Genomic DNA, 19,959 nt, shown 5'->3' with positions numbered 1-19,959 from the left:
TGGCTTGTCCAAATGTTGTGCAGCAAACTTTAAAGAAGCTTCAACATGCTTTTTCTTTAGAAGTGGAGTCTTGTGCAGTAAGCGTGCATAGAGACCATGGCGGTTGAGTGCATTACTTATTATTTTCTTTGAAACAACTGTACCTTGGCTCTTGGACAACTCTTATGATTATTCTTTTGACTCCTCTGTCAGACATCTTGTGAGGAACAGCTGGTCGTGGCCAGTTTATGTTAAAATGATGTTCTTTCCACTTTCAGATTATGGCCCCAACGGTGCTTACTGGAACATTTAGAAGTTTAGAAATACATCTGTAACCAATGTCATCAGTATGTTTTGCAAAAATAACAACAACAACAACGTTTATTTATATAGCACATTTTCATACAAAAAATATAGCTCAAAGTGCTTTACATAATAAAGAAAAGAAAAAGAAAAGACAAAGTAAGAAATTAAAATAAGACAACATTAATTAACATAGAATAAGAGTAAGGTCCGATGGCCAGGGAGGACAGAAAAAACAAAAAAAAAAAACTCCAGATGGCTGGAGAAAAAAATAAAATTGCGAAGGTTCTCGAGAGAGCTCTTTGCTTTTACCTATCATGAGATGCTTCTTGTGTGACACCTTGGTAATGAGAAACCTTTTTATAGGCCATCAATTAGGACTAAACCAGCTGATATTCATTTGCACTGATATGGGGCAGGATTGCTTTCTAAATACTGACAGATTTCAGCTGGTTTCTTGGCTTTCCGTTCCTTTTTGCACCTCCTTTTCTTCATGTGTTCAATACTTTTTCCCTGTGTCATTCCACTTTATTACACATAACTTAATTTATGAATTTATTTGTTTTGATTTATTTCTATGTGTGGATTACTTGGGTTGTTACCAACATCTTGTGTAAATTTCAAGTCAATAGCCCCATTAGAAATACTGTATATTTACTGAGAAAAATTTTGACAAGTTCAATGCTTATTTTCCCCACTGTATATATGCATTTATCATACTTTTATAATCTTTGTGTATCATTCGATTTCTTAAAATTAGTGTGCTTCAGTTAGCTTGATATAAGTCTAAAGGCCGGAGAAGCGCCTCCTACAAAAGAGAAAGGTAAGGTAAATAAAATACAAGCCATGCTGAATTACTTGATTAATTACTGGTATTGCCATAACATCATCGTGGGAGGGAGGGAAAGATTTATGAAATGAAGGCAAAATGAAAGAAGGCAAAATGTATAACATTGTGTACTGCATGAAAAAAGAATAAAGCATTTTAAAACTGGCAGTGCCTGATTTAAAATGCTCCTTATTACCTGTTCTTAGAATACTATCTCTATTTATATTTACATTGTAAATGTCATTGCTATTTTGGGTCACTCCCTTCAGATAGTCTTTCGCAGTATAACAAAGAAACAATGCCTCATCTTCTATAGCTGTAGCATTCTTTCAATAAACCACAAAGCTCATAAATTTTGGTGTGCTGTACCTCTCTACTAGACTGTTTGCAATAACGTCCTTCTACTATAGCTCTGTAGTTCTGGTTTGATTCTGTCACAGAGCATGTTTTTGCTATTGGAATGTCAGCCCTAGGTTATTAGCTGCAGAACACCAACTCTTCTCCTTGCCTGCAACACTCTAGTGTTTAATGGGATACCTACTGGTATCCTTCCAGTCCACTACTGTATTTCTAGTGTCTTTGATGTACATTTGATGATAAACCAAAGTTCATTTGTAGAGATTCTCTATAAATGACAGTGGAGGCTTCCCTCTCTCCGAATGGTTCCACTCTTTTGGAATTTCTAAACCCAATTTGTCATTGCCTTCCAAGATTTAAGTATACAGAAGCACAGCTAGATACACAAGGCATGCAGGTAAAAGGCACAGAAATTCATAACATTTCAAGTTAAATGCTGTACTGAGGAGCATTAAATGCCTGCACTGTAATTAATCTTTGAGTTGACATACAAATGATATTTCTTCTCTGGTTCACATGTACATAGTATGTGGTGTTTAACAATTACATACTACTTTCAAAGTGGCTATGGTACGGTATGTTTAATTACATTTCTCAACAAATTAAATTTAATCATTTGCCTGCAGTGTACTGAAGTCCTATCTTGGATCAATGCTGTCTTGCAACCAATATTGCTAATGTTTTTGGGGTAAAGTTGTTTCTTACAACCCCAAATTGATATTAGCAGACTCAGAAAGTGGATCCAACTGCTAAAAATGGTATTTAAAATTAAATATCTTAAGCTATAAAACCATTAGAAGTTATTTACTTAACTAAATAGAAGACATGACTCTTTTAGAAAACTTTTAGTTATGTGAAACTCAACCTGGTAGCTGTTTGTAACAGCAAGAATTAGGCAAGGACAGTCTCAGTTACACGTCAGTTTCCAATGCCTGTGGTATAAGCAGATTTGTGTAAGAATGAATGAATGAGTATTTAAGTGGAAAGTAAATGAAATTAAATGCAAGAATAGCTATAATAAACAAAGTGGTTGACATGAAAAACAGCCTTAGGACCTTAGGGTTAACTTTAAGAAGTCATGCATTGTAGATATGCAAAATTCTGCATAAAAATATATATATTTTTTAAACTGAGTGGCATAAGTTAACGTAAACATATTGTCCAAGTTATCAAAGCTACAGTTTCTAAGTACAAACCTAAAGTCCAGGTTATCATCGACAGGAACTTACAGCATTCCTCTATCCTGCATCCACTTCTACCCCAATTTGATTCTCATACTTATAAACTTAAACTCTAAGTTATCACAAACAGGCAATTACAGCAAATCTAAGTTATCCAAGTCCAAGTTAAACCTAAACCTAAACCTAAAGTCCAAGCTATCACCGACAGGCACACACAGAAAGCCCAAGTAATCTAAGTCCAAGTTAAAAGTAAGCCTCAAATCCAAGTTATCACCGACAGGCATTCACAGCAAGTCCAAGTTAAACCTAAACCTAAAGTCCAAGCTATCACTGACAGGTACTCACAGAAAGTCCAAGTTATCTAAGTCCAAGTTAAAAGTAAACCTAAAGTTTAAATTCAAACCTAAAGTCCAAACTATCACAAACAGGCACTCACAGAAAGTTTAAGTTATCCAAGTCTAAGTTATAAGTAAACCTAAAGTCCAAGTTATCAAAGTCCAAGTTAAAAGTAAAACTAAAGTCCACGTTCATACCTACAGTCCAAGTTCAAACCTAAAGTCTAAGGTTATCAGTGACAGGCACTCTCAGGAAGTTCAATTTATACAAGTCCAAGTTAAACCTAAACATAAAATCCAAGTAATCAAACCTAAAGTCCCAAAGTCCAGACCTAAAGTCCAAGTTATCACCGACAGGATCTCACAGCAATCCTCTTTCCTGCACCCATGTCTTGCCCACTTTGATCCTCACAATTATAAACCTACTAGCCAACCCGCGGCATAGCATACGCCGCATAATTATTTATTGATGGGTGAACACTTCCTGAAAGACACAGTTGTCCAAATGGGGTGGGTTTGAGGACACGACTGTGAGTGAATGAAAAGATGGAACTCTGGAGAGAGCAACATACAATTGTCCGTGACTGAAAACTGGTTTTGGCAGATACAGGCATATCTTTTTGAAAGTTTGGCCCTGAGCCTTATTAACAGGAAATTGCATGTAAAAGTAAAAGGCAAATTTGAATCTGATGGGGTCAGGGAAATCCGGGGAATAAGGACAGTTTGTGAGATAGCAGCTGCGATAGTTTTACACTCCAGTACATTGCGGTGAATGCTGGTAACAGTCAGGTGGGCGGGCAGGCGGGAATCAGGTTTTTGTAGACAAAGGTTTTCCCTGTTCCTGCAGGACCATCTAAGAAGAAGCATGTTTGTCGTGGATGGGAATCACTGTATGCAGCGTGTAAAACAGTTTGCGAGGGTGGACGCGGTCGTGCGTATCCCATGACGTGGGAGGAGGGTTAGAGTTGGTGGGCGGGGCTCTGTCATGCGTATCCCATGGTCTCTGACTTGTGTGCCATGGTCGGCAACTTAGTGAATTGTTGGTGGGCGTGGCTCTGTCGTGTGTATCCCATGGTCTCTGTCTTGCGTGCCATAGTCGGCTGCTTAGTGAATTACAGTATATATATAGATTCAAAGGGCCCTAAATAAAAAGCTTTATAAAACAAAACAAATCCAACCTTACTGGCCTGGTTACTCTTTATGTGGAGTTTGTAGATTCTCCCCCTACCTGTGTGGGGTTAACAATTTTCTTCCACAGCTAAAACATGCAGTTTATTTTAAATCGACCCATTACAAGTGAGTCCAAGTGTGTAAGTCAGTGTGCCCAGGATTGACTGGTGTGAGAAAACTTGTGGGACATTTGGTATTTGTATTTAATTTTTTAAACATTTTTATAAAAGCAAAGACAAATTCTATTTCCAGTCATTAAGCCTTAAGTAACTTTATGGACTTGTCTGACACATTCTTTCATAGTGTAGCAGAGCAAGACAATATTACAATTTTCCAGCTCTTTTGCTAGTCAGTTGCTGGACATCTAACTTTCTGTTAGTATTTAAAATAAATGAACATGTAAAGGCGTTATAATTAAAAGATTTATTGATGGTTTGTTGGGCCGCAGTTGTTGGGGGAACATAGTCAAGCAGGATTTGCCTGGTGCCCTTTAAAAAAATGAAATCACTTTGGGACAGGATAAATATAGATTGACATGCACTAAGTGCACATGGGGGCCTGCGGTTGAGAGACCAGCTCACTTCCAAAAGTCTCCTCGTCGGAGCATCACGGAGCACTCAGAACGGGAAACAACAGCCATCACGCAGGTACGGTTGAAGCGTTTGAACGTCGACGAATGCTGTGGCACCGCCAATGCGTAGTAGTGAACGGTTCATTCTTTCCTGTTGCAGTTTACCCAAGTTTTTTCCCTATTTTATTTTTATATTACCTGCAATTTTCTCTTCGGTTTTAAGTTGAAGTGATGCACAGCGTCGCTCGGCTCTGTTTCGGGTGTCTTTTTGCTGTCGTCTGGGTCCTACATTCGCGAGTCTGTGGACGCGGCCGCGCGCTCGTGCACCCGCGGCGGCTTTCGTTCACTTTAACGCGGTCGGTTTCGCGGCGTTGGGCCACTTCGGCATCTCTGATTCGTTAAGAGATTTAATTCTTTTGAAAACTGAAGACTTTAAAAAAAAAAAAAAAAAAAAAAAAAAAAAAAAAAAAAGGGGGATTTGAAAGTTGCTTTACATTTTGACATAAATGATGACAGGATGTCAGGCTGTACAGTCCAAACCCTGTGAGCTCACTCGAGAGCTATCGGACAGCAGCAGGTGTTACTTTAAAAATAGACGCGTGCATACTGCCCTCTCTTTCATTTTGTCATGGAAAAGCAATTCTAACCTTTGCGCTATTTTAGTACCAGCCAGCAACTGTGGTCTCACAGGCAAAGCACGTAAGGAAGAAGCAAATCCTATGGCTGGCATGTGGCACACAAAGAAAATATGTGGAAACCCCTGAGGAGAATGTGCACTGACATGGCCCCGAGGTACCCAGATATGGGATGGACACCAGAGAGTGGTTATTGGGAAAGCCTTCTTGAAAAGAAGAGTCATTAACATTTTTAAAATGGGGGCTTTAAACATTTGGAGTAGACATCTGTTAATCCTACAACCAAAGCCTCTTTAAAGATCCTGTAAGTTAGCAGTAAATCAATCAATCAATAAAGGCGCTGAAGGTAACCCCAATCTTATGTTGTAATTAAAGCCTTGGGTTAAGACGTTGTAACAGAACTAACTGACTAATAAATACACCAAGGTTGTCTTTGTGCTCCAAGATCTCATCATCAGTGCTTTGTGATTCTTAAGTCCAAACCATGTGTTTCTTAAGCTCATGTTACACAGCAGTAAGCTGACTAAACAGATGCTCTCGGGTAGCAGCCTCTGTTCTAACGTGTTGCCTCATTGTCTTTGAAGAATATATGCTGGTACTCCGGAAGGAGTAATTGTAAACCATCTCAAATAACTGATCCTGCTTAGTTTAGTTGTAGGGATGTTGGTAGGGACTGGCCCCAGCAACATTAGGTACAAGGCCACAACAGAGCACATTATCACTCATCATTAGACCAATTTTGAGGATCCAATTAACATAACTTTCTCACCTTTTTTTGGTGATGTGAGTGGAAAACTATTATACTGACTTATATTAATATGTCTTAAAAAAGTAATGTCTGGTTATAGCACTACTATATGCAGGGCCAGTGCCACCATTAAGGAGAATTAAGCATTCACCTAGGGCGTAGATCATAAGGTGGAGGGAACCTAGCCGCACGGGTTAGCTACCGAACAGTCGATTGGGGCACTATAAGCTTGCCCTAGGGCACAAAATAACTTGGCACCAGCACTGACTATATGACACCAGATCTCAATAAAGACACTTTTTATGCTTAGCTCCTAACTAGTAGAATAAGCCGCCCACCTCCACTTATTTTATTATCATGTGTTTAAGAAGTGTCTGAAGACTCTCCTGTTCCATGAATATCTTTCTAACTGATAACGGCTTTGATGCAAGGTCCTTCGTAACTAAGAAAAGCAAGTAGCTAGTCTTGTGTTGTTGGTTTAAAGTTTTTCATTTGTGATGGCCAAGTTTGTAACTTTGTCCTTTAGCACTTGTTTCAAAACACTCCCGAGATTATTGCTTATTTAATTATGTTGACCCATTTTGTAAGTTTGTTTGGATCTGCTAAACAGGTAACTGTTAGCGTAGAAATATAATGAATAAAGCCTTTTTCCAACAAATATTTTAGTACATATTTTCATAAGTGGCAAATGTCATAGTTGTCATACAATTCCCATATGTTTTTTCAGCTGCATAACACAGAAACAAAGTTTCATCTTCTCAAGGTCTAGTATTCATTTAGCAGACCAGGAGGTGTAAGAAGGCATTTTTACAATACTCCTACATACTTTTTAATTAAAATCCTATCTGTAAGCGTGTTTGGAAGTGCCAATGAGCAGATTTATGCAATGCTGCAATTAAAATGAAACTCAGACACTGAAGTCTCCAAAGGGAAGTTTACTCAGGCATCTCTGTAAACCCTAATGGGAGTTGCAGTCATTGAAAATGAGCAAACGTTAAGAACTGCGGACCTAAAAGCTTGAAGGCACTGATTCTTAAAACCACTCGTACTTTTTTAATAAGGGTAGCCAGGACATACATGAACATGCCTAGGATTTAATGTTCACTAACAAAGCACCAAAATGTGAATATACAAGAAATGGAAGTCCATTGAGAAAGGACATTCAATCCTAGAAATGCATTAGGAACTCTTAAAAATGTATTCTCCTTGGCATGCAGTAGGAAGCAAAAAGAAAACTGGTATATCCTGTGCATGCAACAGACAAAGATTGCAAAATATATTTTTAAATATTTTTTTTTCAAACAAATGCAAATGACCTGCCGTTACAGACACACAATGCAGACATACTGTGAAAAGTAATTTGTTCTACAATGTAATGGCCACTGACTAATGAAACTATGGCCACCTAGAAAGGCAGGTATATGTCAAGATTGCAATAGCTATCAGCAAGCAACAAAAAAAAAAAGCTCCTTCCAAAGACTGAGAATTCATAGGCATTTAAAACTGGCAAAAACAGGACACCCTTGGGATAAAAGGGGGCTTACTAGTTAAGGTGGAGTTTACTATGATTGCTGAAGCCAGCTGAGAGAGAGAACTGGGAAACAGCTGTCACCAAGTAGATATGTGAGTGTGGGCGTTTGAAGCCACAGTGCTTAATGTTAGCAGCCTCAGTACAAACAGACCCATATATCTGGGCCTAAACTCTTCAACATTCTCACCTCTCACATTGCATAAGGGCAAATAAATCTAAACAGAGCAATAATCTTACTACAGGAACCCTACTTAAAGTAAATAATGGCCAGTTCAAAAGCATGCAGAAGATGATAATCAATATCAGTATTCTGACTACTTCAAATTAAAAAAGTGAAAATTTGTATTGGCTTTTACAGCACCTCACAATGATTTTGTTATCAGTATGATTTTGTTAAATAAATATGTTAAGTATGTGCTGTTATTTACAATTTACAATCTTTATGAATATTTTGCTGATACTATGTGGTCTTGGAAATAGCCCCTTTCATCTGAAGAGCATATGAGGGTATTCAAATAAATGTGGATATAACTTCTTGCCACTGAATACTCTAAGTCTTCCTGTTGTGTTTATTTTTGTGTTTTTGCTTCAGTAGGAAGAGAAGCAGCCAAATGATTGCCTTGCTAGGAGGCAGTCAGCAACAATGAGGTAAGATGCTGCTTTTCAACAGAAGAGAGGTGCACAAAGCAATTACTGTAATATGTGCAAATGCAAAATTGTTTCTAAAAGTGACATGAGTATTAAAAAAAAAGCAGATGTAATTTGCAAATGAGTTGATTGAGGTCTAGAAATCAACCCTGACCATTCTAGATGCCACATGGGCATCCTGGCCAGGAGAGGAGATGGTTCCTTCCCTGGACGGGAGACTCCTAATAGGCAGATAAGCATCCCGGCCGGGGAAGAAGAAGAGATCAAACCCAGAAGGAAGGACCAAAAGGTTTACTGTTAAATTCTGCTCCGTACTTGTAAAATTTTTATTTTTATACTGTATTCAGGATTTGTTCTGTTCTGTGTATTGTATTGTACTGACCCCCTTCTTTTTGACACCCAGTGCACGCCCACGTCTCTTTTTGAACTGCCTTTCCCAAGGTTTCTTCCATTTTTTTCCCTACAGGGTTTTTTTTGGGAGTTTTTCCTTGTCTTCTTAGAGAGTCAAGGCTGGGGGGCTGTCAAGAGGCAGGGCCCGTTAAAGCCCATTGTGGCACTTCTTGTGTGATTTTGAGCTATACAAAAATAAATTGTTTTGTATTGTATTGTACTAGGAAAGAAAGACATCACTGGAGGCTTTTTATTCACCCAGCACACTAGATGGCAGCAGCCCCAGATGTCAATGCCCAGTAGGAAACCATCAAGGCATGCTGGGAAATATAGCCCAGCAGAGCAGACTTGCTGAAGTCACTGGAGAGGGTACTGCAGGGAGACAAGCTCCCTGTTATAATGGACTTCCATGTGACCCGGAAGGACTTCCATTGGGCAATCGCCCTGGTACCGGAAGTACTCCCGGGTCTGTAATAAAAGGGACCATACTCCTTTATTCAAGCGAGTCGGAGCTGGGAGGTAGTGGAGCAGTGCTTGAGTAGAGAAGGGTAGTGCGGCAGCAAGAAAGTATTGTGGAGAGAAAACCTGTGTTTTGTGCTTGTGTGACATATTCAAGGAGATTTGATTAATAAATCTACCTTTATTTGAACCTTGGACTCTGCTTGTGTGTTTGTGTTGGGGTTTGGGTTTGCTGGCGCCTGAGTTTTCATCACACCGTACCTGTTTAAAATATTGCTGTACAGTATAAGAACAATGTAGTTAAGAAAAACGTTCATTTTCCAACCAAATTATTCAGTCAGGATTTCAGGGAGCTGGTGCTTATTCCATCAGCTTTGTCCACAAGATTAGAAACCAACTAGTTTTGGGGTGCACTTCGTCACACTGGCCTAATTTAGTGTCTCCAGTTAACGTAAAATATATGTCTTTGGGACACAGAAGTAAAGCTGAAGCTCCCAAAAAAAAAACATTGTGGAAAAAGGCAGAATGTACAAGCTCCACACATGCAGTATCCAAGCCAGGGATTTGCAGCCAGGGCTCTAGAATGGTAAGGCAGCAGTGCTAACCATTCATTCTTATGTAATGGTTACAAACAGAATGCAATCTTTGTTGACAATATTTATCCTGTCGTCCGCTCTGATTTGTTTTGTGCATTGATAAAGCTGTTTCAGTTCCACGATTGAAATCACAGCTCTCACTATATATATATCTTTAAACTTCTAGATTGCATCAGATGAGTCTGTTGAAGAATGATTAGTGTGCTGCTGCTTACAGCAGAGGTCAGCTATTATGGGTGCCTTTATTTTTAAATAAAACGCAGAGCCTAGGGTGTCATGACACCAAGGGCCATTGGCAAGTACTGTGGCCCCATGGCTGTTAACTTTTGTGGAGTATTCCAGAATGAACTCAGACAACCCTAGATCATGAGTACATGACCACTTTCTGCTAGTATTAATTGAGTCTTTAATGAGTTTAGACTGCAGTCAGATAGAAAGGTGATAAAACTGAAGGTGAGAGAACAGTGTGTGGTGATAATATGGAGACAAGCGTTTAGAAAAGTCATCATATCTGAGGTGAAAGTAAGATGCAAAAGGATAGCAATTTTTGTCTGTGTTTTGTTTTCTTTAACTTTTTAAGTCATTCTGTGATATCCCACTGGTGGGAGCAAACATGGTTTTCACTGATAGCAGTTAGCCTACTGCCAGGTTGTTTTCAAAATGATTTTCCAATAGAACATGATTATCACACCATGAGTCTCAGTGCTGGCACTTTTTAAAAAATTATTTTCTTGATTACCTTACTATTTTAGAGATTTTTTAATTAAGCTGAAATGCTATCTAATTTGCAGGAACTGAAAACTTGGGAGAATGAAGCTGCTTTCATCCTTTCTAGCACTACTTGTGCTGTCAACACACCTTTGCTGTTGTGAAGAAGTCCACACTGAAGAGGCACCCGACACTGAAGAACCTGTTGAGAATGGTGAAGATGCCAGTCACTCCCTAGATGAGAGAAAGCCCTGTGCTAACTGGATGGGTGGAGTGCCAGGAACTCCTGGACACAATGGTGCCCCAGGTAGAGATGGAAGAGATGGCCGTGATGGACCAAAGGGTGAAACTGGAGAAGCAGGTAAAGATAGATGAGTCGAGTGAATAGATTAAAGGAAGTAAAATCACTTTTTTCTGTCAAGTGAGACAGGATAAGTCAAACTATTTGGCTAGGGAACCAATAAAAGAATGCAGTAGTTTTTGATATTAAAATTGGGTTGGTCTGGTGAATTGATGATAATGCGTTAATACTGTATGACAATCCTTTTCTAAAAGGAATAAACTAGCATTTAATGATGTGACAGAATGCAGAAATTGCAATCACCTCTATCAATTTATAGAGAATTGTACACTGTTGAAGACTACCTTGAAACTGAAAAAAAATTAATCTTTATTGATATACTTTAGCATAATTCATTTTAAGCATCCCCATAAAAATCAAATCATATTGTAAGATTTCAATACAAATAAATGAGTAGCTCCCAAATGGAGACCACTGTGCCATTATTGCTTCTCCTTTAAATTTGTGCTATATATGAGGCAGATAAAAATAGTCATCCAAAGCAATTAAGAAAGTTTCTCCTGTTCAAGAGCAGTGCTTTTTAAAACGTCTGCCATTTGTGCTGTGCCCATTAAAATTTTTTTCTAAAGTTTTTTTTAGGCCAGTGAGAGGAGTTAACGTCTTAGCAGTTGCTCATCATGCATTTAAATAGTTTAAGTGTTTTAATTTTAAAGGTTCAGATATGTGCACAGTATTAAGAATGTCTTCAAAATGATTAAATGATAAAGTCATGATAAAAGTCATGGGTGGATGGAGAATATATAATGTAGATTAGAAATGTGTAATATAAATTAGGATAATGGGAAAGGCATACTAAGTCGGAGTTTACTACTGTAGGCTTCAGACATGACATCTGGGTACTCTAACCTCCACAATTCTCTTCAAGAATGACTTTCACAGGCATTAGTGCTCATGCCTCACACAGCCATAGTTCTGAATTCATACCTTGGCCTAGGCATTGTCTATATGGATCCTGCACTCTTGCTACCCACTATCTTATCATTTTTTTTCCAAGTACTCTCTCATGTACCAAAAATGTGCAGGTTAAGACCAGTATCCCAACCATGCTTTGGTTCATGTGTGATGCTACTAAGGAAGGCTCCAGCTTCCCACAACCCTGTAATGGAACAAGCAGTTTGGCAAAATAAACAAATGAATAAATAAAAGGTTAACACATGTTCCACATCACATCTGACAGACAGCTTGGATAAAGGAGTCTGATGAATTAATTAATTAATACAATAATCTGACATTCACACAGGACTGCCTTTATGATTTGCTTGTAGTTTTTACAGTATATACAGAAGTCATCACACTAGAGCATTATTTTTTACATCTATTACAATATATTGCAAGTATCTGTTTTATGCAATTTCATTATTTCTGCTTACGTCAAAACAGACCACAGATAAAGAGATATGACATGGGCTACCATGTGGTGAATAAAGATTAAAAATGGAAGCAGTTTGAAGTCCAAACTGTAATAATACATTTCTAATGATAGTATGCAGTGTATAAACTATTCTCCTAATGTCTTAGGACATTAGATAAACTGATTCAGCATGGTGTTCTTTCACAATGTCTGTTACTGAAGAAAGATTATATTTCATGATAAAATTTGCTGTGTAGCACTTTGAATGGAACAAACTACAGATTCATAATTTTTTTCAAATGGCCTCACATGTCCTAATAATGTGACATCACTCCAGACGTTCAATCAAGGCAATCAGTTCAAAATTTCATCAACCTGAGTCCCAAGTCCTGTATTGACCAGCAGAATACGTCTAATTGTGAAATCAACATTTCTTCTCAGGCAAGTGCCAGTGAGTGGCATGTTAAATCTAAGATAAAATGACAGCCTGTTGCATTGCTACACTTATCTCTCGTTAGGATGTTGTAGCGAAATCCAATTGTTCCATTTGAAACAACTGAAGTTCTTTGTTCAAAGTAAATCTTAATTCAGTCACCTTCTAGGGCAGAAGGCAGCTCAGCAATGCTCCGTTTAGCCCCACATTTGTTTTATAAAATACTAGGGGACTCTGCCCCCTGCTCGCTTTGCTCAACCACCCCTGGGTTTAGTTTACTGGATATACAATTTAAAGAGATTGTTATTTTCATGGGAATTGTTGCATATGCATTATTTTCACTTTTACTTTAAAACTTTTGTAAAAACAATACTTGTCCTTTATTTCTGGCCCTGGGCATGGCTAAATCTCTTTCTCGCAGGACATATAACGCTGCTCGCGTTGTGAAGGGGGGGGGGGGGGCGGCTGAACGCATGCTAAGGAGATGCATTCTGATCATGTTGACTTGCTGCTGCTGCAGGCGAGCTGCCTGTTATGTTTGTCGCACTGCGCGTCAATCATTTTAAAGCCTGTACAGCAGCTGTCCTTTTGCCACTTCGTGTCTGTACCGCTCGCCTTGTGAACGGTGGGTGAGGTGGGTGCTGAACGCACGCTAAGTTGTTGCAGTCGGATCATCTGCTGGCTTCCAACTGCTGCTGCTGGCAAGCTGCGTGTTCTGCTTGTCGTTGTTTTAAGAGCTGGGAGCACATTATGTCTGTGTGCCAAAAGCATTCCAACAACTGCTAGGTTAGATGTCCGTGAACTTGTTTTAAATGTTGTCTCACTGCCTTGTCTCTCGTGACATCAAATTGCAATCTCTTGGCAACAGTGGCGGGCTGTCAGGGCCTGCAAGGCCTTCTCTGCTGGCCTAAAAAAATATCTGAATCACAAACTGATGTTAATTATATTTTGTCCATGAATACTTATTAATTAATTCCAAATAGTCTGTCCGCTTCCTTTCATAGCTTTTCCGATGGTTGTGCTGCGCCTGCTTCCAGACATGCATTTTCGTATTAAAGCATTTAACCAATCACATTTCAGCCATCATTTGTTGGCTGGGTCAAAGTCAAAGAAGTCTGCCAAGAGGCCTTCACAATCCGTTCTGCAGGCCCTCTAACACAAAATAAATGTCGATTAAACTGTTGCTTCAACCAATCAGATTTTGAGTTGGTTTCACTAGGGCCCTCTAGCAGGCGTATGGCAACGTCACCGTATTCAGACCCGTTGATTGGATAGGATGGTGTAATATAAAAATCTGAATGAGAGCATCATGGGGCAGCTAGTACACATTGGTATGTTTGGCGGTGAGCATTCCCGTGTCCACTGCTTCTGTTGAGCGGACATTTTCAGCCCTAACATGAATTAAAACTTATGCCAGAAATACGACAGGGCAGGTTCGACTTTCAGCATTAGCTTCGATGGTGATAGAAAGGGACTTCGTGACGGAACTGAAGCGCACGGATAATCTGTACGACAGAGTAATTGAACTGTTTTTGAGGAAAGAGAGGAGGATGGATTTTGCTTACAAATAATCCAAATTTTTGGTGAGTAAAATGTTGCGATTTTCCTAAATAATATTGCAAGTTTATGAGTTATTATTGATGTTTTTTATGTGTGTCGTGGGCTGTAGCTGCAGTAGAAAGGAACTTGTTCACCCCTGCTTTGTCTATTCAATAAAGGCATTTATTGTGGCTACAGGAGTTATTGATCTGCGATGCAACAGCTCTTTATACTGTATTTCTGCATATTAAGATGGTTTTTATAACCATAAATTAGTTTTTGAGGGGCGGGTTGATTCAGACGGAGCACTACTGAAGGCCTAAGTGTGAAATGCACGGTCCGCCACGGCTTGGCACCAAGTCTCATGTTAAAGGTCCCATGGCCAATCTCTTTCATCTTGCGGGTCTTTTAAGTGTCTTCCAAGAAGATCACGTCTCGTCTCCCTGGTCTCCCTTCCACCAAGATTTTTTTTTTAATAGAGAGACATTACAAAGTTTTCTTGTTCATAACAAAAATTTGGACATGAGCATAAGTAAGCTTTGCACCCTAGGAACCAAGCTACCCAAACTATTCAATAACATTTCAGTAATTATTTACCACTCTGATCATAAAATAGGTCATTACGATAGCAATAAATGAGAAGAATTCATAATTAATTGCAGAATTACGGTATTTAAGGGTTTGTCTAGAGTGCCTCTTTATCTTGAACAATTTGGCTCAAAAACTAATCAGCCCATCGTCATCTCATTACAGGCTTAAGTTTTGAGTTTGGTATTTTTCCATCCAGCCATTTTAGCTGTAGAACATCCTCAAGAAGCTGAGACACCCAACACAAACACAGACAGACACACACCCATCATCGAGATATTGATGTTTTTGGTATCAGGGGACCCTAATACGTCAAGATCCATCAAAAACTGTAGATCAAAATACTTGACGAATCTAAAGTTTTCACTCCTACCCCAGATGATAGGTTAGCAATATCATGCCTAAAGGGACTATGAAACCTTAAACCCACTGATGTGGCTAGACAACAATTTCAGGATTGGCCAAAGTATGAATCTAGAATTTAAATGGAATGTTTTAATTTTGAGAACGGCTTTGAAAATTACTAGACCTCTTTAGGTCTCAGAGTACTGTATTTTAATTTTTTGCATTAATTCTGTGTTGCTTACTTGCCTTATATAACCAGCCAGCAATGCCTTTCATTAAAGCAATTGACATGTTATTTTATTTTAAGAGCAGCAGAGAGCTGAGCTCAAAACATAGAAATCATAAACATGGGGCAGACAATCAATTGGGAAAGCTGTCTTATGAGGCCAAACGAGGAATCAACATCAAGTAAACAAGGATTTGTTATCAGTTAAAACAAAATTATTTGTTTCAGTATTTTGTATTTTGTGATTTTGATTTCCTTTATTTGTATTTAAATACACCTTGTTCTTAAATAAGATGACATCACAAAACTAATTGCTACAAGACACCGTTTCAACAGGGACATGTCTTCAGGTGAAAAGCCAAACTCACACCATGACAAAACCTACAAAGTGACAGGAAATCATGTAAATAATAAATAAAACATTGAATATAGAAACCACATTGTGGAAACAAATTGTTCAGAATAAGGCTAAATACATTTATTTCAGAGGGGTTCCTGATAAATTGAAAATTGTCATTTATATTTAAATTATATGTGTGCAAACTGCAGTATTTCTGTCTGTTAGTTTTTGTGCTGCTTTGTATTACTGTGTTTTGTATAAATCTGTGGTATGCTAGAAGCAACACTTGGAGGTGGATCCATATACCTCAAGTAACCATTTCCTACTCCTTCTTTTTACTTCAGGTCCTGCAGGTGACAAAGGAGACATGGGGGAACCTGGTATCCCAGGCCCTGAAGGACCTCGTGGATTTCCTGGAACCCCAGGACTAAAAGGAGAAAGGGGTGAGACTGCAATGCTTTATCGTTCTGCCTTCAGTGTGGGATTGACAGATCGCATCCCTCTCCCCAATGTGCCCATTAAGTTCAGCAAGATCTTTTACAACGACCAAAGGCACTATGATGACAGCACTGGCAAGTTCCGCTGTGTCATTCCAGGCGTCTACTATTTCAGTTACCACCTCACAGTCTACCTAAAAGATGTTAAAGTTAGCTTGTATAAGAATGACAAGACCGTGATGTTCACCTTTGACCAGTTTCAAGAGAATAATGTAGACCAAGCCTCTGGTTCAATTATCTTTCACTTGAACTCAGGAGATGAAGTGTGGCTGCAAGTGTATGGAGAAGAAGGCTATGCTGGAATCTATGCAGATAACCTCAACGATTCAACCTTTTCTGGATTCCTTCTCTACCCTGATATGAAAGTATCAAATGGAGACCGTTAAGTATAAATGTGGAGAGGACATGCCAGCTTTACCATCTTCTAGTCTGTTTCATTCAATAGCAATAGAACATTCTGTCAATGAAAAAGAGGAACCAAGGGTGTGAATGTCACTCCTTCCATATTTAAAGTTGATGGCTATTTTCGATTTGTGTAAAAGTAATCAAGGTCTCCAGGGTAGGTTATGCAAAGTATACCCAAGAAAAGAAATGGTTCTCCTTACATATTTTATATGATTTTGGTTTCTTTTCTATATTTGGATGCAAGAAAGCAAACTGCAGTCTATATTCTCTGTATCTTTGTATTTTTTCAGCATTTTCACAGTAATTAAGAAATAAACATATGGCAGAAGGTGCAGCTCTCATATTGCATATCTCCTGACAAGGGTTGCTTCATTGGCTGCTGCACATAAACTAATGACCAAAAAAAAAAAAGTTGCTCTTATTCAAGGAGGGGAGCAGCTTCTGTTCTTCTTGTTTTTCTTGTTTGGTTTGCTTATATGTATGCTAGTGGTGACAGTGACTGCACTTGTTTGCAAAGCAGCTGTCTAGGTGTGTCTTTCTACTTCAGATTCAAATGTTTGGCCTCTGACCCAGCTTGCTGCACATCAAAATTCTGACAGATACAAGCACAACAACACTCCTGACTCCTTATCATGTTCCTATTACGTGAATGATTCAATTCAGGTTGCTGATCAGAATGTGAACATAAAACACAATCTTTCTCTGTCACAATGGCACAGTCCACTGAAGTCTGATGTTATAGGTGACATCAATAAATTATGTTAACTGAAGTTTGTCAATCAGTATGCATTTCAAGTTTCAGTAGCAGCATTTCGTCTTAAAAGTTAGTGTAATAATATCAGAAACTGGGTAATGCTACAATATGCCTATTACAGAAATAATAAAAAAATAATATACCATCTGTCCATATTTAAAACCTGTTTCTTGCACTACAGGATTGTGAGGTAAACTGCAGGAGCTAAACCTTGGTTGGCATTCTGTCACTAAGCACGCATACTGTATACACACACAGACAGAAGACAATTCATTAATCTAATATGCATTACTTAAGGAAAGAGAAAAGCCATATTTAAATGGAGAATAAGTAAGGAAGGCTAATAATTTAATTTAGCCAAAAGCATCATATACAGTACAGACAAATCCCTTCTTTTTCTGAAAGTGCCTTTTCTAGTATAAAGTGGTGAGGAGCAGGATACTACTGGGTGCAAAACAATAGCGAACCATGGATGGGATGCCAGTTGATTATCAAGAGAACACACATTCATGACAGTAGAGTCACCATATAAAGTAATATGTGCATCATCGTGAAACTGGAGTATCCAGAGAAAACCTTGAGAAGAACAGGCAAACCCCTTATAGACAGGGATTTAAACCCAACTCATTGGAGTTGTAAACTATTAGCACAAACTACCACAATGCCATGCACATGTTAATTCATCCAACTTGAACCTGCTTTTTTTTGGTGGCATTGTCTTTAAGGTTGAAACCAATTCTTGGAGGGAAATCAGTGCACTGTAGAAAACACTCACGCACAAAACCCGTGTTTACATATATAAGAAGTCTCATTTACAATTACAGATTCAAATAACATGCCAATTAGGTAAACCATTTGGTCTATCAAGCTCATTTGGTGAGCTAATAGCTAACTTGTCTCGATAGTTCATCCAGATAACATTTAAAGGTTATAAAAGTTTCTGTTTTAACCACATGCTTTAGTAGTGTGCTCCAGGTTCCCACAACCTTTTGTGTGAAAAAGTGCATCCTGAATGCCACACTCCTCCTTGCTTATCCCTCAGTGTCCCCAATTATGCAGTTAATTATTTAATTCAATGAATTCAAGAGATTGGGAAACAAGTGTAAATTCGTTATACTCAGAAATAAGATGATTTCTTTTATATTCATACTGTACATGTTAAAAAATACCCTCTAAAGAGTGCTGGCTGTGTCCTTTTATTAATGTTTAAAAAAAAGGTCAGTCTTCTACCCATTTGTTTTGAAATTAATGGTGGGTAGCAAAAGGCTAGTTTGAATATCTTTGAGTAGGGCTGTTGGAAAATGTCTGGAAAATGTAAATGACATCAGCTGACAATGAGGCAGCAAGAATTCTAACGAAATTGCTTCATTAGTAACATTTTCTTTTGCTCTTATTTTTAATATGGGGCTGTGTTTAGCAGTACACTTACATTAGTATGGTACAGAATCTCACCAAATCTAGATTACAAGTAATAAAAATGCTAAATATTGAATTCAGCATCTCTGGCTCCTGGCCTAAATGGGAGTAAATGGATTGTAACCTGTAGGGGGTGGGCACTGAACCCCAAACCCAAAACATAGTAATGCCCAGCACACTGTTTAGGACAAGATAAAAGGTATTTATTTATCCTCAAGACATTTCCAACAAGCATCTTTCTAAGATCAGCCAAAATACACAAAATAAATAAATTTTTCCTCTTTTCTTCCTCCTGTTGAATGTTGCCCAGAGGAAGCTCCCTTTTATGTCAGACACAGGAATGCCTCCAGGGCCATGCCATGTCTTCTGGGCAGCACTTCCAGGTCATAACGAAAAGAGGAAGATCCTCACTCACCCCGACAGCACCCTCTATTGTAATGTAAAGATGCTGACAGGGCTGCACTTCTGGACTATTACAAACATCCCTGCAGTTGTCCTGAATGAGTCCTTATGGGAAGACCATTGCCACCTGACTCCTTATCCTTCTGGGGAATGAATTGCTCCCGACTCATGGTCATCATTGGTCCTTCCATTGCTGGAAACCAGTGAGTCACAAAGTTATATTTTTATTTCACTGGCCATTCCGACTGTTGTTCCTCTCCAGCTTCTTGTCTGGGTAAGAACTTACCCCCTTTCCCAGCCTCCTCCTATAGCGTTCATGAGTGTAAAAATTAATTAATAAAGTTTTAAATGAATCCATCCATTTAATTAACTTTCTTAATCCAGTTTCAGGGTCTCATAAAGCCAGGACATAACCTGCCAGCATCAGGAACAAGGTAGCAACTATCCCATGTAGCCAGGTTCAGAATTAACAGCTCCAAAAAAAGAAAATTTGGGATACCAACCAGGTCATCCCATTTAATGCTCAAAAGTCCAACAAAAATAAACACACTTGGGTGTACTTGGTCTCTAAGTACTTGAGCTGAAAGCAAACTAAATCAGTCGGCTAGTTAGCCACGGGTATCGGTTCAGTTTCTCAGGAGCTCCCTCTGGCAGGTAGCTTTCATGAAAAATGAGGCTTCCTTCTATGTTGACAAAACCATTTTACACTGCTTTGGAGCTAAGACTTTGTTGTGATGTAAGATTTTGCATATAACTTGATAAATATTTTGTATGTCTTTTGTATGTCTTTATTTGGAATTTAGGCAAAGCAATGTAATTTAGTGTTACATTAGTGAGTGTTTGGCGAAGTGTTGGCTCTGAG

At 38.7% G+C, this 19,959-nt stretch overlaps 1 protein-coding gene across 1 annotated transcript; it reads left to right on the top strand.

Annotated features, from left to right (window-relative positions):
• Positions 1-4,653: 4,653 nt before the first annotated feature.
• On the top strand, positions 4,654-16,854 carry adipoqa (adiponectin, C1Q and collagen domain containing, a). Its single transcript, XM_028794752.2, has 3 exons — positions 4,654-4,801; positions 10,524-10,801; positions 15,968-16,854. The coding sequence occupies exons 2-3, from the start codon at positions 10,543-10,545 to the stop codon at positions 16,504-16,506; spliced, it is 798 nt and encodes a 265-aa protein (XP_028650585.1). The 5' UTR covers positions 4,654-4,801; positions 10,524-10,542; the 3' UTR covers positions 16,507-16,854.
• Positions 16,855-19,959: the final 3,105 nt, after the last annotated feature.

Source organism: Erpetoichthys calabaricus, chromosome 2, assembly GCF_900747795.2.
Source record: "Erpetoichthys calabaricus chromosome 2, fErpCal1.3, whole genome shotgun sequence".
NCBI classification, from domain to species: Eukaryota; Metazoa; Chordata; class Cladistia; order Polypteriformes; family Polypteridae; genus Erpetoichthys; species Erpetoichthys calabaricus.
This window is presented reverse-complemented; position numbering and strand designations above follow the sequence as displayed.

Excerpts from the sequence above, each read along its gene's own strand:
- adipoqa (XM_028794752.2), top strand. The coding sequence starts at position 10,543 with ATGAAGCTGCTTTCATCCTTTCTAGCACTACTTGTGCTGTCAACACAC. Across the intron at positions 10,802-15,967 it reads GGGTGAAACTGGAGAAGCAG|GTCCTGCAGGTGACAAAGGA; the intron begins GTAAAGATAGAT and ends TTTTTACTTCAG.